Source organism: Camelus ferus, chromosome 2, assembly GCF_009834535.1.
Source record: "Camelus ferus isolate YT-003-E chromosome 2, BCGSAC_Cfer_1.0, whole genome shotgun sequence".
In the NCBI taxonomy this organism is placed as follows: Eukaryota; Metazoa; Chordata; class Mammalia; order Artiodactyla; family Camelidae; genus Camelus; species Camelus ferus.
In genome coordinates, this window is record NC_045697.1 from 84,149,732 (window position 1) to 84,169,329 (window position 19,598).

General features: G+C 36.0%; 1 protein-coding gene and 1 long non-coding RNA gene across 8 annotated transcripts in view; one reads left to right on the plus strand and one right to left on the minus strand.

Moving 5' to 3' along the window:
* Positions 1 to 19,598, minus strand: part of LOC106729726 — a 280,510-nt gene that overhangs the window by 222,710 nt on the left and 38,202 nt on the right. For 5 of the 6 annotated variants that reach the window (XR_004313487.1, XR_004313484.1, XR_004313486.1 and 2 more), the window contains exon 5: positions 10,355 to 10,452. This is a non-coding gene — a long non-coding RNA (uncharacterized LOC106729726). Of the gene's footprint in view, positions 1 to 8,822; positions 9,062 to 10,354; positions 10,453 to 19,598 lie in introns of those variants that run through there. The other variant, XR_004313490.1, reaches the window with a different exon arrangement.
* Positions 8,660 to 19,598, plus strand: part of MYOZ2 (myozenin 2) — a 32,830-nt gene continuing 21,891 nt past the window's right edge. Inside the window, exons 1-3 of one of the 2 annotated variants that reach the window (XM_032462578.1) lie at positions 8,660 to 8,815; positions 9,377 to 9,465; positions 18,960 to 19,001. In XM_032462578.1, coding sequence (XP_032318469.1) covers positions 9,390 to 9,465; positions 18,960 to 19,001 — 118 coding nt within the window. In that variant the 5' untranslated portion in view covers positions 8,660 to 8,815; positions 9,377 to 9,389. The remainder of the gene's footprint in view (positions 8,816 to 9,376; positions 9,466 to 18,959; positions 19,002 to 19,598) is intronic. The other variant, XM_006185515.3, reaches the window with a different exon arrangement.

Consider the following 19,598-nt stretch of genomic DNA (forward strand, 5'->3'; position numbering starts at 1 on the left):
CTGCAATTATATCACATCACTTCTCTAGAAAAGACCCCCTAGCAGCTTCCCATCCTAGAGTAAAACCAAAGTCCTTATGATGGCTGATGAGGCCTAGATTACTTCTGACCTATCTCCTAACTTCTCTCTCTCTTACTGTGTCCTAGTCATACTAGCTTCTTCACTTTTCTCAAATATGCTAGACATGCTACCACTTCAGGGCCTTTGTACTTGTTCCTTTTTGTTTGGATGTTCTTTTCCTAGTATATCTTCATGGCTTCCTCGTGCATCTCCTTCAGATCTTTACTTGAATGTCTTCTCAGTGAGACTTTCCTTAGTCATTCTATCTAAAATTAGAATCCCTCCATCCAACAGTGCTGCCTGCCTTCCCTCTTTTATTTCTTATTACTTATCATTATTTAACATATAGTATATTTTAATTGTTAATCTTGCCCTATGCCTATTTCTCCCACTAGAATTTAAGTTCTGTGAGGGTGAGAATTTAAAAAATTTTATTTACTACTCACTGTCTAGAATAGTAACTAATATATGATAGTTACTCAATAAAAGTTTGTTGAGAGAATAAACTAGGGAGGAACAGAGGACGAACACCAGGAGTATATGTTTTTCTGGAATCAAGAAAGAAAGCTTTTTAAGAAAAAGTTAATACTGATGCAGTTTTGACATAAGATGTATGTGCTTATTTGAGATGTGTTGAGGTTGTGTTTGCAAGGCATGCACACCATTTCAGCTTGAAGAGCTTTGATACAAAATAAGGGAGCTAAAGGTTCCCTAACCAACATCACTTCTTGACCTACCAATGCAGAAGATGGAATCAAGAGGTAAGAATGGAGGTTGGATGGTTAAGCTAATGGTGCTGAAAGGAACTAATATACATTACATTTCCCCTACGTGCCAAGTGTTATGCTAGCTATCCAGCAAATATCTGCCACATGTTTACCATGTGCCAGCACTATTTAAGCACTGGGGTTACAAAGTGACTTGATCTACTAGGGAATAAAACACTAGAGCCTTGTAGAACAAGGATATTGAACATAATAATAGATGTATTCTACATATAAATATAAGGCAACATAAGCCCAGAAGAGCAAGTAGCCCAAGAGCAAGCACAAACCAGAGAACGTTTCAAGGAATTGGAAATATTTATAGAAGCAGACCATAGAAAAATCAGAGAAGACTCACCAAGTAAGGAAACTCATCAGGTAAAGGGAAAAACTATGGTTAGCAAAACTTTTAAGTTCCAAAACAATGACCATGGGTAGAGACTTTAGAGTTTACCAACCTCAAGCCCAAACCTAGCTTGAATATAATCCTGTCAGTTGTATAAAATTAAAAACAAGAGAGAAGAGCAAGGAGACTGGGACTGCAGTTGCTTACAATGTTTGCTCCTTGCTTGAAATAGAGAGCAAGGACTGAAACAAGAATAGCTGTATATCCACTCAACACACATTGACTAGTCACCACCCAACCTAACAAGATCTGTCTTAGGAGCCAACAATCAGATTATCATCTCTTCTCTTTCTCTGGGTAACAGGGGTAAGGTTGAGGTAGACTTCTATTCTCCCAACATAAAAATGACTTGAGAGCTTGATTATATTTTAAGAGGGAAAAGGAAGAAAGAGGATTCTAGGATGTTTCCTGGCTTCGTCTACTGGGTAGGTGGTGATGACTATACTGTCTGAGATTGGGAATTCAGGGTGAGGAGCTCATATAAGAGGAAGGATGATAAGGGCAGTTTGGGGCATGTTAATGTTGAGATGTTTGTGGAACACCAAAATGAGGGTTCAGGTAGCAATCTGGAATACAGGAAAGAAGGCCTGGAGATAGGCTAGGATCTGACATCTATATGGTCACTTGCGACTGTCTCCAAAGTAATTTCAATGAACAGATGAGGCACAGCCTAAGACTAACAGAATTGGGAAGTTGGCATGTCTGGACCTGCTCAGCATGTGGTCTCTGGTAAATCTACTCTGATGATGGCGTGCTGGAAAGCCTCCTGATGGCACCACCAGGCCCTGATGCCAAACCCCCAAACACATTTCCTTTTGAAAAACGTTGCATGTCACATACTTCTTCCCTCCTACCAGGATTTCTCTCCAATAATCACCCATCACAGACTTACATTTATCATGAAGTGAACCACCCCAAAACTCAAATTATCAGTTTTTATTGTTTTACACATCAATATTTGTTTCTCTTTTATCTCCAAACATTCAAGTTTTCCTCTTTCAAGATACACACACACAGGCAACTTGCTTTCCTTTCAGCAACTGAACTCTCTCTCCCCTTTAGTTCACTGCTGGTTCTTTTAAATAAGTAGTTTCCATTTGCAGCTTACACTTCCCATCCACTCATTCTTGCCTTAAATCCCTTCTATGAGGGTTCTGCTACTACCACATTAAAAACTGTCTCTAAATTCTGCCAATGACCTACTCTTTGCTAAATCCAAATACCTTTTCTCATATGTCACTCTCTGTAATCTCTGTGTATTGCTTGACAGGACCTTAAAATTCTCTTTTCTCTTGAACTCCTCTCTTTTTTCCTCCAGTTTCTTTAACTGTTTCTGATTCATCCTTTCATTCACTCACTCATTCAACAAACATTTACTAGGCACTGAAGTTTTTACTCTTACAATGTGTCACAGTTTATGAGAAAAAGTAGTAGGTGGGTTTGGATTCAGGCAAACTACATGGGAAACCAGTAGATTAGCGGAAGTTTGTATGGGAACATAGAATCAAAGTAAAGAAAAATGTTCATACAATTCAGATTTTGTTAATGACATTAGGTTCTTTTTTTTAACATTTTTTATTGATTTATAATCATTTTACAATGTTGTGTCAAATTCCAGTGTTCAGCACAATTTTTCAGTTATTCATGGACATATACACACTCATTGTCACATTTTTTTCTCTGTGAGTTATCATAACATTTTGTGTATATTTCCCTGTGCTATACAGTGTAGTCTATTCTACAATTTTGAAATCCCAGTCTATCCCTTCCCACCCTCCACCCCCCTGGTAACCACAAGTCTGTATTCTCTGTCTGTGAGTCTATTTCTGTCCTTTATTTACGCTTTGTTTTTGTTTGTTTGTTTGTTTTTGTTTTTGTTTTTTAGATTCCACATATGAGCGATCTCATATGACATTAGGTTCTGATGCACAGATAAATCACTCTCCCATGTAGGATATATACTTATCAAGTACACCAGATCCTTCACTGTTCGTTTCTGACTGCTTTATTTCTTAGCTATCCCTCTCCTGAGTCACACATGTTTTATTTACGTGTATTAATCCCACAGCTCAATTCATATTTGTATCCTTCTCCGTAAAGGAACTATTCTACTTTTTCTATCTATGTGACCTTCAACATGTGACTTAACCTCTCTGTGCCTGTGTGTCTGTACACAGGGATTCAGCTATTATTTTTTAAGGTAAATTTACATATTTTGATTGTCATCCTTTCATATGTTTATGCTAAAGTTAAACTTTTTGATAATAATTATAATAATAATGGCTAACATTTATTACACACTTAATATGTGCCAGGCATTGTGACAAGCACTATGACATGTAGTAGCCTTACGATGTTGATATTATGATTGTCCTTATTTTATAGCCATGCTGCTGAGACTCTAGCATATGATACACGGCTGGCAAGTCCAGATTCTGTCACTAAATTTCTTTACCATACATTCTTAAAAAAAAAAAAACAACAGAAAAACCTCTCAAAACTTCATGTTTTCCTTAATGAACTTTGATTTAATTAGGCCATGATAAATTTGTATATAAAAGTAGCGATAACTTCTTGCAGGTGAGAAAACTGTCAAAGAAAATGCTTCTGCAGACCATAGGAAAAATACAGGCTGGCTTGAATTGTGAAAGGAAATGTGACAAAATTCTGGATAAATGCTGGGATTATGCAAGCAAAGGAAAAAAAAAGTTTGCAAGTTTTCTTTGGCAACTTGGTTCTTAATATTCCTGTACATGAAACCTTCTTTCTTTCCAAGTTCCCAACCCTGTTACATTAGCTTCTGTCCTTAACAAGCTTTTCATTGGGCTTTGTTTACCTCTCCTTTTCTCCCCAGTTTACCTTAAGGCTTAATTTAAGAGCCTAGAAGGAAATGCTTAAGTAAAAGAAATAAACTTGCAGAGGAAGACAGGTAAAACACTGGGCTTGCTTAAAAATGGATTACTTTGATGGAGTTGGATTTGATACTTATTTTTGGCAGTGAAGGTGGTAAGTGTGTTTGTGTGTGTGGTACACGGGCCAGGAAAGGAAGGAGAGGTCTGCACAGCAATGACACGTTTCCATTGTTTATGTTCAGCATTTTAATAACGTTAGTATTTGCACAGCTGAAGGAAAGGAAAGCACCCTGAGAACAGACACCATGAGGAACCCTAGAAGTTTGCAAACCAGGAAAACATGAGTTGGGAAAGAGCCATAAATGTTAATAAGTAAAAATCACCTCAGCCAAGACAAACCTAGTGTTGGGATGCTAAATTTCAAATGGAATCAAAAAGGAGCTCGTTGAAATAATTATTCTGACAATTCTCAACTCTGCTTCTTTATTTTTGTCATGAAGATATCAATACAGAGATATTCAGAGATCAGGAAGTTGGAGATTGCTGCACGGTATAGTGAAAACACAAAAAGCCTTTAAATGAGACAAAACAACTTTTAGTTCCGTTTCCATACTTTACAAGTATGATGCATAGGGGATTTTACTTAATCTCTCAGAACCTCCATCTCCTCATCTGCTAAACAAAGGCAACGCTTAGCAAACATTAAGGAAATAGTGGCTGTAATAGTTCCTCTTACTATTAGTTGCTGCCCTCAGGCCTCTATCTGTCTTGTACTGTCTCACTTTGGCCAGTAGGATAATCACCACAGCTCTGCTTATAATGATTCTGACCTGGCTGTGGGGTGGCAAGGGGATCAACTGTCAACAGGATCCTCCTCAATATAGGAAAATAGAAACAATGGAAGGCATGACAAGCCAATTAGCCATTAAGGAGAATGCATAGGGCTTTTTGCACAAACCAAAGCCCATGCTTCCACAGACAGCCTAACCAGCTGTGAGTTTTCACGCATTTGTTATCTCTTCAAACAGATTCTTTCCTTTCAGGGTTACTACCATATCGGAGGCCCTGAAGCCTGGTAAAGAACTGATCATCCTCTCAGATTTGTCACTCAGCGCTGGCCTGCCTGCTGCCCTGTTTGAGTTCTGTGTGCATTAATCCAGAACTGAGCCTGAGTAATGGTAATGTGCTGTCTGCCCACCTAGCAGACATTCAGTCCCCACATCCTGGGCCCATGGATCCTGCCCTAATCTCCAACTGCCCACAGCCACCTAATATAGACTGAAAATGGGACAAGGAGAAGCACAGAATTAAAAAACAAGTGCTCAGTCAGACGAAGATCAATGTAGACCTTGTTTACCATTTGGCTATGGGGCTCATGTTTACCACCGGCTGAATAAGGTTGCTTTTCATGGGGCCTCATGGTGTGGATTTTTGTTAGGTGGTATACTGGCAGTAAAATTCACCTTAGTTAATCTTTTTTCTCTTCTAGCAAGTGGTAAAAGAGTTGGAAATTCAACTGTGGCAGGCCAGAAATGGAAATAATTTGGTTAAAGAGGTGTTGAAAATCTCTGCCAGAAACTTCTTCCTCACTAGCCTCCCAAGGCACCAAGTTCTACCATTAGAATCCCATTATTTTGCCTACAAGAAAAGATCCTATCTTGTCTTTAGCACCAATTAGTTTAAAATACTTAGGACTTTGAGGGGAAAATAAAGTATTACTATGTTGAAACTGAGTTTGGAAGATGCTTCAAGGACAGGAATGATTAGTAGGAGCAGTGTAAGTACTGAGACCCTGGGGGTAAGAGGGATCCTTTTTTAGGGTACAGTGTGTGCGTGTGGGTGTGGAGGGCACCAAGAGAGGCGGGCAACCCTGGGTCTTAGAGGTGGGAGGGTGGGGGCTGCAGACAAAAGGAGATTGCAATATGACAGATTTGAAGGATGTTTAATCTAGAGCCAGACCTCTGTGCAGATGAAACAGAAATATATTAACTGACTTGATTTAAAATTTAAATGCACTGGCTTTCAGAATGGACCACCTGAAAATGCTGTATAATAATCATTAAAGTTATTTTTAAAATTTAGCCTTTGTGTCATGAAGCAAATGGATCGTATACACTATCTTAAAGCTACAATACTAGTGATTTATTCTTCCTTTTTTTCAGAACAAATAATAACTCAAAAACCAGAAAGCTGTCAGAGATATGTATAAATGAGCTTAAAAAATAAGGCAAAACAATTTTAGGTATAATTGAGAAATAAAAACAAGTAAGTTATATTCTTCAAAACTTCTAAAATCTTTTAAAATAATTTCCTTTCATTTTGGAAACCAGAGTCAACATAACAATTATTGTCTGCTACAGACATCATTTCAACCTGTAAAACTGTGCATAATCCCAAATTGGAAATATATAAAAGTGACCAAATAGGAGTCTTCGTGAGTATATTTTTATTTTTTTCTGAATAATGTGGTTGATTGTTCGAAGGTCTAAATCTTTCACATTGCAGGAATAAAACAGTTAAGGAAAAATTAACCCTTACTAAATTTTTATTAAGTATCATGAATGTCTAAAATTGTTACATATAAAATGTTCATGGTCATGTGGTAGATACTGGTACCTCCACTTTACTGATGAGAAAACGTAGAGTTTGAGACTTGACAAAGAGCACACCACAGTAAATGCTAAAGCCAGGAATATATTGGCAATTGAGAGATCTTGAGAGAGAATTTCAATTCATTGGTTCTGGCTAAATGGTTTTCACTGGCACTTAAGTAACAGCGTCAATGCAAATATTTGCTTAGAAGCAATTGCAATAGGTTAGCTTAAACCTACCATTTACTACCTTGAACTGTCAGTCCTATGATCAGGCACCTCTTTCAGTCTCATACAAAACAACTTCGCCCTTAAGTAGCCACTATCTTCTTATATTTAAGTGACTGCTCACTTACTACAATTCTATTTTTCCATAAGTGTTTGACATGACAGGAAAAAATCCCAAACTCAAGCCAAACCTTAAGTTCATTCCACAATTAATCTCCAACTCACTCATTTATTTGTTCATTCAATGAATATTGAGTGCCCACCAAAATGCTAGACACAATTTTTGCTGCTTAAGATATAAAGCCAAAGTCTTTATGAAGTTCATATTTTAACAGGAAAAAGTGATACCAGAGACTGATAGATACATATAGATAAAATAATGTTGATCTGTTCTTGTGGCAAAAACTGAGTTTTCACCCAGTAACTACTACCTTCTTTGTCAGTAAGTTACTCTCTGAATTTTAACTGGGCACATGGCCACTCAGAATAAAACCTACATTTCCCGACCTTTCTTGAGCTATGTGTGGTTATATGACTAAGTTCTGCCAAAGAGATACAAACAAGAGGTGTGAGCAATATCAGGCCATGTTCTAAAGGAATGTTAGTGTGCCTTTCTCATTACTTTTTCTTTTTCCTATTGACTGAAATAAGAGCATGCCTACTGGAGCTGAAGCAGACATTTAGGCCCAAGGGTCTGCATTTTAGGGACAATGGAGCAAAAAGTTAGAAGGTGACTGAGCTCCTGATGATTACATCAATCACACCAACCCTAGATTATTTACCTCTGGACTAAGTTTATGTGTGAGAAAAACAAACTTTCACCTTTTTGAAATGTCTGTTTTTGGGGTTTTGTGTCATATTGATTTTACTTTAATCTTAACTATTCCAAAAATATTTTTTAAATAGAGCAGTGTAAGGGACTAGAGAGTGACACCATGTGATATTTTAGACAGAGTGACTGGGGAAGGACTTTATGAGGAATCAATAGTTGAGGAGAGTCCTGAATGCATGAGTGAGCCAAGTGATAGGGGAGAGTGCGTTCCAGGAGGTGGGAAGTAGTAGAAGTGAAAGCTCAGATATGGGAACCCGCTTCTGTGTTCAAACGCCAGCAAGGATGCCAACGTGACCCAGCTTCCTAACCTCTTATCCTGTCTCCCAGACAGGAATCCTTGACTCCAGACTTGCAGAGATCAGTTAACTTTGCAGGTACTGTTCTCTGCAGGGTCTCTTCAAAGAGCATAACCCAGGTACAAGTCTAAGCTTTTACACAGAGAGCCTCAAGGCTCAACCTCTAACGCCCATTCTAAAATGCTTCCTGCTCAACTATTGCCAATTTTTCTGAACCGAGCGTTGGTTCTCACTCTTGCTTAAGGAATGGCACTATTGGTCCACAACACATTGCTTTCTTTCTTCTTGAAACTCCATAGGTAGTATTGACAATACTTTCATTTTAATAGTTAATAATCTATCATTCTGTTCTAATTCATGTGTGTATCTTTTGCCACGTCAATTAAGATGTAGTGTAAAAGCTACAAATTAAGAAGTTTAAAAAACCCCTTTGCGCTAGTATCTCTTCAAACAGAAGGTGCTCCATAAAAACTTTCTGCTTGTTCATTCAACCATCTCACAAACTAGAAACACAATGGAGAGAACCTAATCTTTCTTGGTGCCTCCCTTTAGCCAGGAAGATATGAGTAGCTGAAGTATTTCGTGCTATATATAGTCAGTTGATGTCAGCTGGATGCCAGTCTCTTCAGAAAGGCTCAGTCCCCAGTTTGAGTCAGATCTAGGGACCATGCCGTCCCAGGCACAAGGATAAAAACCATCGGGCCCAAGTGCCATCCATATTCCATCTCTAGTTTTTCCTCCACAAATTGGGATTCATCCTGTTGAAAAGCACGGTCTAAGAGCAAGGTGAGTATACTGTATCCTAAAATGCTTTATTAGTCAGTTGTCCAAAGAAGTTCAGAGTTGTGACTCATTAATGGGAATTCTTTGCTTTAAGGACAGCTGTTGATGCTAATATTAAAATGCTACAGTCAAAGAGGTCAGGTTTAATCTGGTGTCCTTTCTTCATTCTTACAGTTTGCTGGAATTGATGTATTGTGATACTGGTACAAATGAAGGCCAGTAAGGAAAACAGCGACAGATTAAAATAAACTGTAGAAAACAGAGAGGGAGGGGAAAGGAGGCCAGCTCTTTCATTGTTTTTCATGGCCTGATAATCATTGTACTAGTGTAGAGATAAGACTGGGCCTGAAACTCTGAGAATCAGCCTCTGTTCACTGTGAGATTGCCTGTCAATGAATAGCACACTCTGTCGCCAGACTCGGAATGCGTATTAAAGTCTTTCAGTAGAAAGCAATAATAAACTCTTAATAAAGAACAAAGATGCTCTCTTTCAAAAGGATGATTACAAAACACTCCAAATGAGTTCTTCACATTGCCTCAATAACGTCCCTTTATTTTTAACAGGGAACAAAAAACCATGTTATCACATAATACCATGGTGAAGCAGAGGAAACAGCAAGCATCAGCCATCATGAAGGAAATCCATGGAAATGGTATCATTAAAAACTCTTCATAGCATTAATATAGTTCAGCATTAATGTAGACCTTTCCTGATGTTATTTAATATTCTAAAGTTAAAACTTCCTTTAAATTCTTGCTATTCTGTCATAGCAAACCTGGAGCTCTAGGGGGTATAGAAAAGCCTATGGCAGCTAATCCTTTTGTAGTCATCCTTTCTCATTTGAAAGCTATTTTCAGATGAACAACTGCTCTAAAGGAATGAAGCAATCTGACAGCTGATGTACATTCTGTTTGGCTTGCCTTTCACACATTTCATATTATAAGTTAATATCAGTCTCAATTTTCTTTTTCTTTTTATTTTTTTGGACAGGTCTCATACAATCTTGTCTTAATTGTCCATCTTACATGCTCTATCTTGATTTCTTTTATGTTATATTACATAAATCATTCAAAATCTGATCATTATTTTTTAAAACTAAAGCTATTAAATTGGAATTAATACTTACTGTGAACTTCTTTAACCCTGAAACCAGTCTTCATATTCAGTAATTGATTTACCAAGACATTTTGTGTGAAAATCTACTTTAACTTATAACTTCTAGGAAAATATAAATTACTTGTAGTCTCAAAGCATATGACTCAAAAAAATTAAATATAAATTAGATGCAAGATGATATTCCACTCTCTCCTTTTAAGCTCTAGCAAAAAACTCTAGAGAGCAGTGCCTTATACATTGCATTTTGATTGTTATAAACGAAATTCAACTTTGTTCATGAGCAAAGGATAATTAACTTTAAAAGTTAATAAGTAGGATATCCAAATCCTTTGAAGGGCTGATTTGAGCCATTCCAGGATATATTTGTGGAGTTTTCAGGGCACCTTCTTACTTCCCTTCTGTCGACAAGGAATGTGAGCTTTTACCTGAACAATATTGAGACCCAGAGGCATGAGATCTCGTGAAGGCAGCTGGGAACAGGCATAAGTGTAGCATTTTCATATTTCACCTTCCATAAAGCAACCTGAATAGAACCAGAGATTGTGTTAGATGCTCCTGTAGTCATATCTATAGGGTTCTGTTGTTTTGTTTTCTATTTTCTGAAATACAAAATCACCATACTGGATTCAACTTAGTCCCATGTTTTACTATGATGTCAAACTAGCTTGGAATAAAGTAAGAATAATTCTGAATCAGATCCCAGAACTAAATTTGTACCAATCCAAGGTTCCAAAATTCATGCTTCTTTTAAATTTTTATGCTACTTTGTATTTCCTGCTTCAGGAAGTTTACTTGAAATTTTTTTTACTAGTTTCCCTGATCAATAAGGCAAAGATCAGATAGTCATTTAAGTTTGAGACTAAACTATTTACCTTAAAACTAGGCTTGGGAAAACATCGTTTTCTAATTGCATCATAATCATAAATTAATCGATCCTTTTAATGTATTCCTAGTTTAAACCATATGCTGGATTCTACTCTTATTCCTGAAACAGACCCATAAGAGTAAGATTATTTTTTTCCTTTTTTATATTTTTTCCTTTCTTAAATATAACTTTTGATTTTTATGAAATACAACAAAAAATATAACTATTATCTCAAGGAGGGGAGGCCCAAAACTACTATCTCACCACCAACAGGTCTTGGCCATGTAAAGTCTGCTGAAGCCCTCTCTCCCAAGTCACGGGTAGATTTCCAGCCCCTTAAGTGGAGTCACATGCTCTGCATTTGGAGGTCAAGTACTCCAGATAACACAGGGAGAATCACAGACTCTTTTTTAATTCATCTCAAATAAAATAATTCTAGTACTTTATGAAGCAGTTTAAATAATTTCTCTCTTTTCTTTCCTCTGACATCGTATATAGAACTTTATAGAACTTATATAGAAATTACAATTTGTATATGACATAATGTTTAGAGAGCTGGAGCTAGGGATGTATCACTTTTTCTAAGGAGGCAGAAATGAGACATGGAATGCAGAGAAACTTTTTCAGGAATAATTCTCCAAACTTCCAAATACTTCACAATAGTAAAAACCTGGCTAAAGTAAGATAAAGCATGCAACTGTTTCAATCTTAATTGTCCTTTATAAAAATGAATGGAGAAGCTCTCCAAAGTTCTTCTCCTACCCCTTCTCCTCTTGTGCACCAACATTTTTTTTTTGTAGTATTATAACTCATTTATTTTTTATATCACTTTTCAAAAACTTTTAGCCTGGAGGAGAATGAAACATGACAATGAGATGGCTAAATGAGTTGTCTTCTAAACACGAGCTGGAAGTTCAGTTCAGTTCTTGTTGTGGGGAGAGAGACTACAGACGGTGAGCCTTGAGATGAATCAATAGGAAAATACAAGAATCAAAAAGGAGAGTTTTACATCAGAGTACTCATTGAATCTGAAGGGGAAATAACCTCAAAGAATTACTGAGAAATCCTATCCATATAGACTAAAATACATAGAACTGGATAGCATAATTAAAAATGTAGATAACTCCCAGCCTCTACTAACTACACCCCAAATTGTTCACTCATTATAGATCCATTACGATTTGGTGTCAAATTATGTATCAGAAGCCACTATACTACACTCTCAACAAATAATTAATGAAAGTATCCTCTAACACTAAGGCTTTCAGATTGACCATCCTCATCATACCATGATGATGATCATCAATATTTGAAATGTTAGAGCTGATGGTAGTAGCCATCGTATGTTACTATTGTGACAAAAAACCTATAAGCTTTAAACAGAATTATCAGAGCCATGTTGCTACCACTGAACAAATGCTATTCCAAATACAAAACACAAAAATATTTTGCCATTATTTGTGCATGAATTTGTTGTAGAGGCAAGAAAAGATAACATATTGGTTCCATGCCCACCATCCCTGTGCTATTTATTTCTGAATCTGTACATATTCTCCAGTGGTGATCATCATGGTCTTCTCTCACCCAGTAACTCTGAGACTTGAATACTGAAGGAAGAGAGATAGGGAAGGCTGAAGGAATAGAGAGCAATAAGTCGACAGAGAAAGAGAAGAGGAAATGAGAATAGAAAGAGGAGAGGCACTCTAGAGCAATGGTCATCTGTCCAGAAATGGTGGGGAAAAGGAATTGAAATTAAAATAACTGTAAGAACTGGGAGTACACTGTCACCTGATCTTAAGCACAGATAACTGCCCACAGTTTAGAAGAGCTTCAGAATAGGGAGGACCACAGTTGTTTCAGTCACCCTACAGTTTTCTCACCTGGGCTCTGTGAGGGTTTTTTTTTTTTTTTTCATGTTTTTTGTTTGTTTGGTTTTTTCCCCTCATGACTGGTGAACAGCTTTTCCCAGCACACAGAAGAGGACTGAGCAGATTGTTTTTGCGATTTCAGGAAAAGAGTTTAGTCTGTGGTCTGAAAACAGGAAGCCAGGTTCTAAATGGAGTGCTGTTGTTGATATGGTACCAAGAGCCCTGGTTCCAGACCAGACATCAGCTTCCTTATTTGAAAATGAAGAGGCTGGACTTGTTGGGACGCCTAACTTTAAAACTTCATGATTCTTATATTGAGCTTTGTGCTAAAGTCAAACATCAGTGTATTTGAGTTTCTACAATAATATAAACAATGATAGTACTGACATAAATCGCAGGGCACTTTGAAAAGCACACAGTATGAAGTCTTGACCTTTGGGTGAAAGATTACGTGAGGACCCCTTTGAATTTTCGTGTATAAGCATATCTTAGAGCGTACCGTAAGCATATCTGCAATCAAGTCATCAATATAAAAATGAGGACACCTGAAGGCCTTAAGTACCACAGATCAAATGTAAAAAGTTTGGGGGTGAAAAAGAACTTAACCTAATGCTTCAATGTACAAGTTTGTTAGTTTTCTTTGGTTTAAACACATGAGCAGTCTTATAATCCCCCAAAAAAGCATGTTTTATTCTGAAAATTTGTGTTTAGTAATATCTTATGAAATTATGGATTTTCTAAACATGCCATAGATTTCTAAACCTCTACTAAGGCCCTCTAGCAAAGAAGCAGCTGAGAACTAGGCTAAATTCTAGTTTATATCAACGTTGCAATTACAGTGTTTAATTCTTGCCATATTCCATCACCCTAGTTTCTTTGTTGTATTTTTCACTCTAATATGCTCTAGATGTATATTCTATAAACAGTACTAGATGAATTACCAGTTTGTGTAATTCAATTTGCATAATTAAATAAAATGCATTGGTAATGTCATTTTTACAATGTTTATAGATTTACACACTTATTAAATGATAGTATTATAATTAACAGTAAATTTCTGAGAACTGCATCTTAAAAATCAAATCAAGGCAAGGAGATATGAAATAGAAAAATAAAGAATCCCATATGGGTTCCAAAATCAACTTTTTAATGTAGAGAAAATTATTAAAATTTATTAATAAACTTTTAATCGAATGTAGTCTTTTCAAGCATTATTCAAAGTCACAGTCTGGACTATTAACTTTCATATAATATGTATATATGTATGTTACAGTATGCTATAATATATATTTATGAACTATTATTCAATCCACATTGGCCAACTATCTGTGAACAGGCAGAAGAGTCCTGTGTAAGTGCAGAGAAAAATCTCTTGGTAAATTGATACGACCACCCTAAAGAAAATCATTTTCAGTTAACTCCCTTCCTGTGGTTTTGCCCATTCTTAACAGAATTGCAGCTGCCATTGAATCACAGGGAAACTGTTTTAAAAAAATCTTTTGTCGTACTACAATTATTTGTGAATATTTTTACAAACTATGAATTGGATTCACTGACCTAACTAAATACGTAACTTTGACAGGACCAGAATTTCAAATTAAAAATACAGAACTACCTACATGCACACAAATCCCTGTTGACTACGTTTCAGTGTTAACCTATGAAATAAATGTGAAAAGAAGAATGCTTCCTTTTAGAGAAATTTAGGTCCAGTGTCTGCTCATAAGATTAAATATTTGAAGTAAGGTTTGAGAAAGGAATTGATCACATTTTCGAAGATCACTGATATTCTCCCACTAAAATGCAATTTTCTATTTGGTTCTCAGTACTAAGGATTGTGGCTCCACAGTATGAAAAATGGAAGGAAAGTACATCCCATAATAAGAAACTTGAACTTTTAAAAAAATTTTATCTTTTTTTAAATTGAACTTTTTAATATGAGTTTAAATCTTAGAGACAAAAATAAGGCACATTTGAGGACACTACTGAGAACAAATATTGGTAATAATTATTTAATATTTCTAGCAGATTGAAAAATGTGGGGGGTTTTGTGGAAATTAATTATGGTCAAGACTGTAAAGTTACATGTTAATTTTTTTGTTATTAGGTATTTAACTATTCAGAAATAATCACTGATTTCCCTAAAATAGTAGCAAACTATAATAGATTAAGGCCTATAAAATCTTTAAAGAATAAATGGAAAATTCTGGATCACCATAAATGACATCAACAGGAAAGTATGCCTAGCAATATTATTTTCAATAGATGATCTAATGCCACAAAGACAACCTTCTAATCCATCAGGGCAAGGATATGTACCCTGAATAAGTTATATCATTTATCAGGCATCCAGATTAAACATACTCTTAAGACCCTGCACAGAGTTTGCAATAAAGAGCAGGGGACAGCTGAACTTGGATTCTGTGTGCTCAGTTGACAGCATTTTTCACCCTGAAAGTTTAAGTAGTGAAAGTGTTCATACATTAGATTTCCTAACTCACAGATAATCCGGGACTCCAGCTCCAATTACATCATAAACTTTACTACTGGAAGGAAAGAGAAGGAAACCTTGGAGAATTTAGTTTATGTCTTTTATTGTTTGTTTGTTTATGAAAAATATGTTGACTTAACATGTCTCTTAGTATGCTTGTAAATATTTAACTGGTTCTTTGTGGGAGGAAATGCCTTGGTTTGTAGAGTTTGCCAATTTTTGCGTTATAAATACTCCTGCCATGGCCAATTTCAAGCTACTATTAAGGAAGCACTGAATGCAGAGCTGGGAATAGATGTGTAGTAATACAAAATTATATAGTACTATCCTACAGCAACCTATAATGAAAAAGAATATGAAAAGGAATATATGTATGACTGAAACATTATGCTGTTTACCAGAACATTATGTATTACCAGAAATTGACACATTATAAGCTGACTATACTTCAATAAAAATAAATTACTTTTAAAAATATATTGTATTTTCACTACACAGATACAATAGATATAAGAAAACATCAAGAACATAGATAATAGCCAAAGGAATATAACACTTAGTGATATTTTTGGAGTATTTATTGCTTTGTTTTTAATAAAACTTATCTAGTTATTGCATTTACATAATTTAATTTTAATAATGGTCATGTTCACAGAATTTAACTACTGGCTCACAGACTTCCTGAAAATTTATCAATCAACTCTTGTGAGCCAGTACAAGACTGCTCCAGACACCACTAGATTTCTCATGCAGGGCTTCTGGCCCCAGAGACCCACAATACCTTTAGATGATCACTCAAAGCCAATTTAGTTAGTTACTTAGAGAGTAAGAGGGAGAAAATTTAGGCTTAAAGGAAGGGGAAGTATGAAGACTAAGAAAAGAGGTTGAGAGTTGGTCAGTTATTTTCTTTGCCTTCTCCTCTTTCATTTTGTCTCTTATTTCTTCTCTCTTGTGGTATAAATTTACTAGCAATAATGGATTGTACCAGCTGATTATTGAGGGAAGGTAAGTTCTTCATGGCTCCTGTTGCGCATTTATTCCTTGAAGCAGCCTAAGTGATGATTACAGTGATTTGCTAAAAAGGACTGAATGTTTCTTATGACCCCAATGAGTCTGTGGCCAGAGGCATATCCATTTTTTATACTTCTGATCTCTTTCTCCTTTCCCCTTTCAAACCCCCGCTACTGGGCTTCTGGGCTATCTTTCCTTACCCTTCCTTGTGACTCCAATCTTAATAGACTTTTTGGACCTACATCAGTGAGATGAAGATCTGAAGAGAATAATCATATCAGTTAGCATGCTTTTAGTTGAAAATAGCAGAAAATCAGAAACCAACTAGCTTAAAGAACAAAGGGAATTCACTGGCTCACATAACTGAAAAATTCAGAGGTGATTCAGTAAGGCTTCATCTGCCATCTCAAGTATGTCATTAAGGACAGGGTTTCTTTCTCTGCCAATGCTCTGATTTCCTTGAGGTAAGTGTCATCCCACGTCTGGCTGTATCATTCTACCAAGTACATGCCAACAGTTTCCTGGGCAATATAAATCTGTTCTTACATGCAGCAGGAAGAGAAAGCATCTTCGGCACAACATACACAAAGAAAAGTCCTAATATTCACTCTTATTGGCCTAGGTCAGGTCACACACCTGTTCCTGTATCAATCACAAAGGTAATTAATTCCTGTCAAATACACCTTAGAGGACTACTGTAAATCAAGGGGCCAAAGGGATGGAACTCACTTAAGCCATGTGGTTATTTCCGAAACGTTGGTGGAATCAACTAATATTGGTGGCCATTAGGAAGAGGAAAACGAGACTAAAAACATTTTCTCAAATTTTTGTCTTGGGGCTCCCGAATTAAACTTATGCCATAGCTTGGAATTCAGAACTTAGAAAAATTAATGTAATAATATGCTATTCCCTTTTCTAGTTGACATAGTTCACTCCTGTCACACTTTCTATAATACTGAGAAATATATTCACAGGCACACTGAAAAACAACCCAGCTCCTCCTTCCATGTCCCAAGCACACAGTAGCAGAGATTCCAAACGCTTGCAAATAAACAAAAGTGAATATTCCCTGTAGAACTCAGCAGAGCTGGCAAACAAATCCCAGGAAACTGTAAAATACCCTCATCTACTCTGCAATGTGCCTTCATTCCTCTTCCATAAGCTACTTCTTCCATCCCAGAGGACTGTAAAGCACAGAAATTTTTTTTTTTCATCTTAGCGAGCAGACAAGACCACTCTGCATTTTGTAGGAAGGGCCATGATATTTTTTAAATCAAACATTTTAAAAATAATACTTTTTTTTAGAGCAGTTTAGCTCATGGAAAAATTGAGCAGAAAGCATAGAGTGTTCCTATATATCCCTTCTCCTCCCAATACAGTTTTCCCTATTATTAACATTTTGCATTAGTATGATATACTTATTATGATTGATGAACCAATATTGATATACTATTATTAACTAAAGTCTATAGCTTACATTTGGATTCACACTGTGTTGTACTATTCTGTGGGTTTTCATGAATGTACACTGTCATGTATCTGCCATTATAGTATCATACAGAGTAGTCTCATTGCCGGAAATTCCCCTGTGATCAACCTCTTCATCCCTACTCCCTCCCTACAAGCCCTTGGCAACCACTGATTATTTTAATGTCTTCCGAAGTTTTGTCTTTTCCAGAACGTCATATACTTGGAGTCATACAGTATGCAGCTATTACAGACTGGCTTCTTTCACTTAGCAATATACATTTAAGGACCATTCAGGTATTTTCATGGCTTGATAGCTCTTAATTAAATTTCTAATTTTGAGATAAATTTAGTTTACATGCAGCTGTAAGAAAGAATACAGAGCAATCCCATGTATCAGTTCCTCTAATAGTAACATCTTGCAAAACCATAGTACAATATCACACCCAGAATATTGACACTGATGCAGTCAAGAGACTCCTGCTAATCACTAATTGCCCCCCATTCCCATATATATTTTACTTTAAGGTGCTATAAAATGGAATCATACAGTATATAACATTTAGGGACTGGCTTTTTTCACTCAGTCTGATTCTCTGGAGATAGATCCAGGTGTTGTGTGTTGCAATAGTTTGTTTTTTATTGAGGGGTACCATGCTATGAATGGACCACAATATTTTTAACCATTTACTTACTCATTAAAGTACATCTGAGTTGTTTCTTTATTAATTATTATTAAGAATAAAACTGCTGTGAACATTTGTGTATAGGTTTTTCTGTGAATATAAGCTTTCGTTTCACAGGGATAAATGCCCAGTATTACTAGTAGTTCTACCTTCAGTTTTTAACAGAACCTACTAAATTATTTTCTAGAGTGGTTGTACCATTTTACATTTCCAGCTGCAGTGTAAAAAATTGCTGGGTGCTCCACATCCTCTCCAACATTAGGTGCTGTCCCTATTTTTCATTTTAGTCATTCTGATATGTGTATAGTGATATCCCATTGTGGTTTTAATTTGCATCTCCCAAATGATTAATGATGTTGAACATCTTTTCCTATGCTTATTTGCCAGCTGTATGTCTTCTTCAATAAGATGTCTCTTCATGTCTTTTGCTCATATTATAATTGGATAGTTTGCTTTTTTACTGGTGAGTTTTAATAGTTCTTTACACATTCTAGCCTGTTGTCAAATATTTAGTTTGCAAATATTGTTTCCTACTCTGTAGCTTGTCTTTTTATCCTTTTAATACAGTCTCTCTCGGAGCAAAAGTGTTTAATTTTGATGAAGTGCAATTTATCAACTTTTCTATTTATGGACTGTTTTCAGTGTCAAGTTTAACAACATTTTGTCCAGTCCTAGAACCCAAAGGTATGATCATACGATTTTTCTTCCTTAGCCTTTTAATATGGTGGAATACATTGATTTTTGAATATTGAACCAATCTTGTAATCCTGGAATAAACTCCACTTACTCATGGCATAGAATTCTTTTTATAATATACAATATAGTTGAATTCTATTTACTAGTATTTTGTTAAGGATTTTTGCTTCTAAAAGCATGAGGGATACTGTGCTGTAGGTTTCTTTTTTGTGTGTTGTCTTTGGTTTTGGTATCAAGGTAATATTACTTAATAAATGAATTGAGAAGTGCTCCTTGATCTTCTACTTTTAGGAAGAAATTATGTAGCATTGGTGTTGATTCTTCTTTAAATGTTTGGTAGAATTCTCCAACAAAACCATCTAGGTCTGAGATACCTTTTTTTGGAGATTTTTAAAATATAAATCCTTATAGGATTACTCAGATTATCTAATTCATGTTGGGTGAGATGTGGTACTTGGTGCTTTTCAAAGAGTTGGTCATTTTTTCCGTTTTCAAATGTATGTGAATTTATATGTAGAGTTGTTCATAGTAGTCTCTTCTTATCCATTTGTTATCTGCAGTGTCTGTAGTGATATTCTCTGTTTT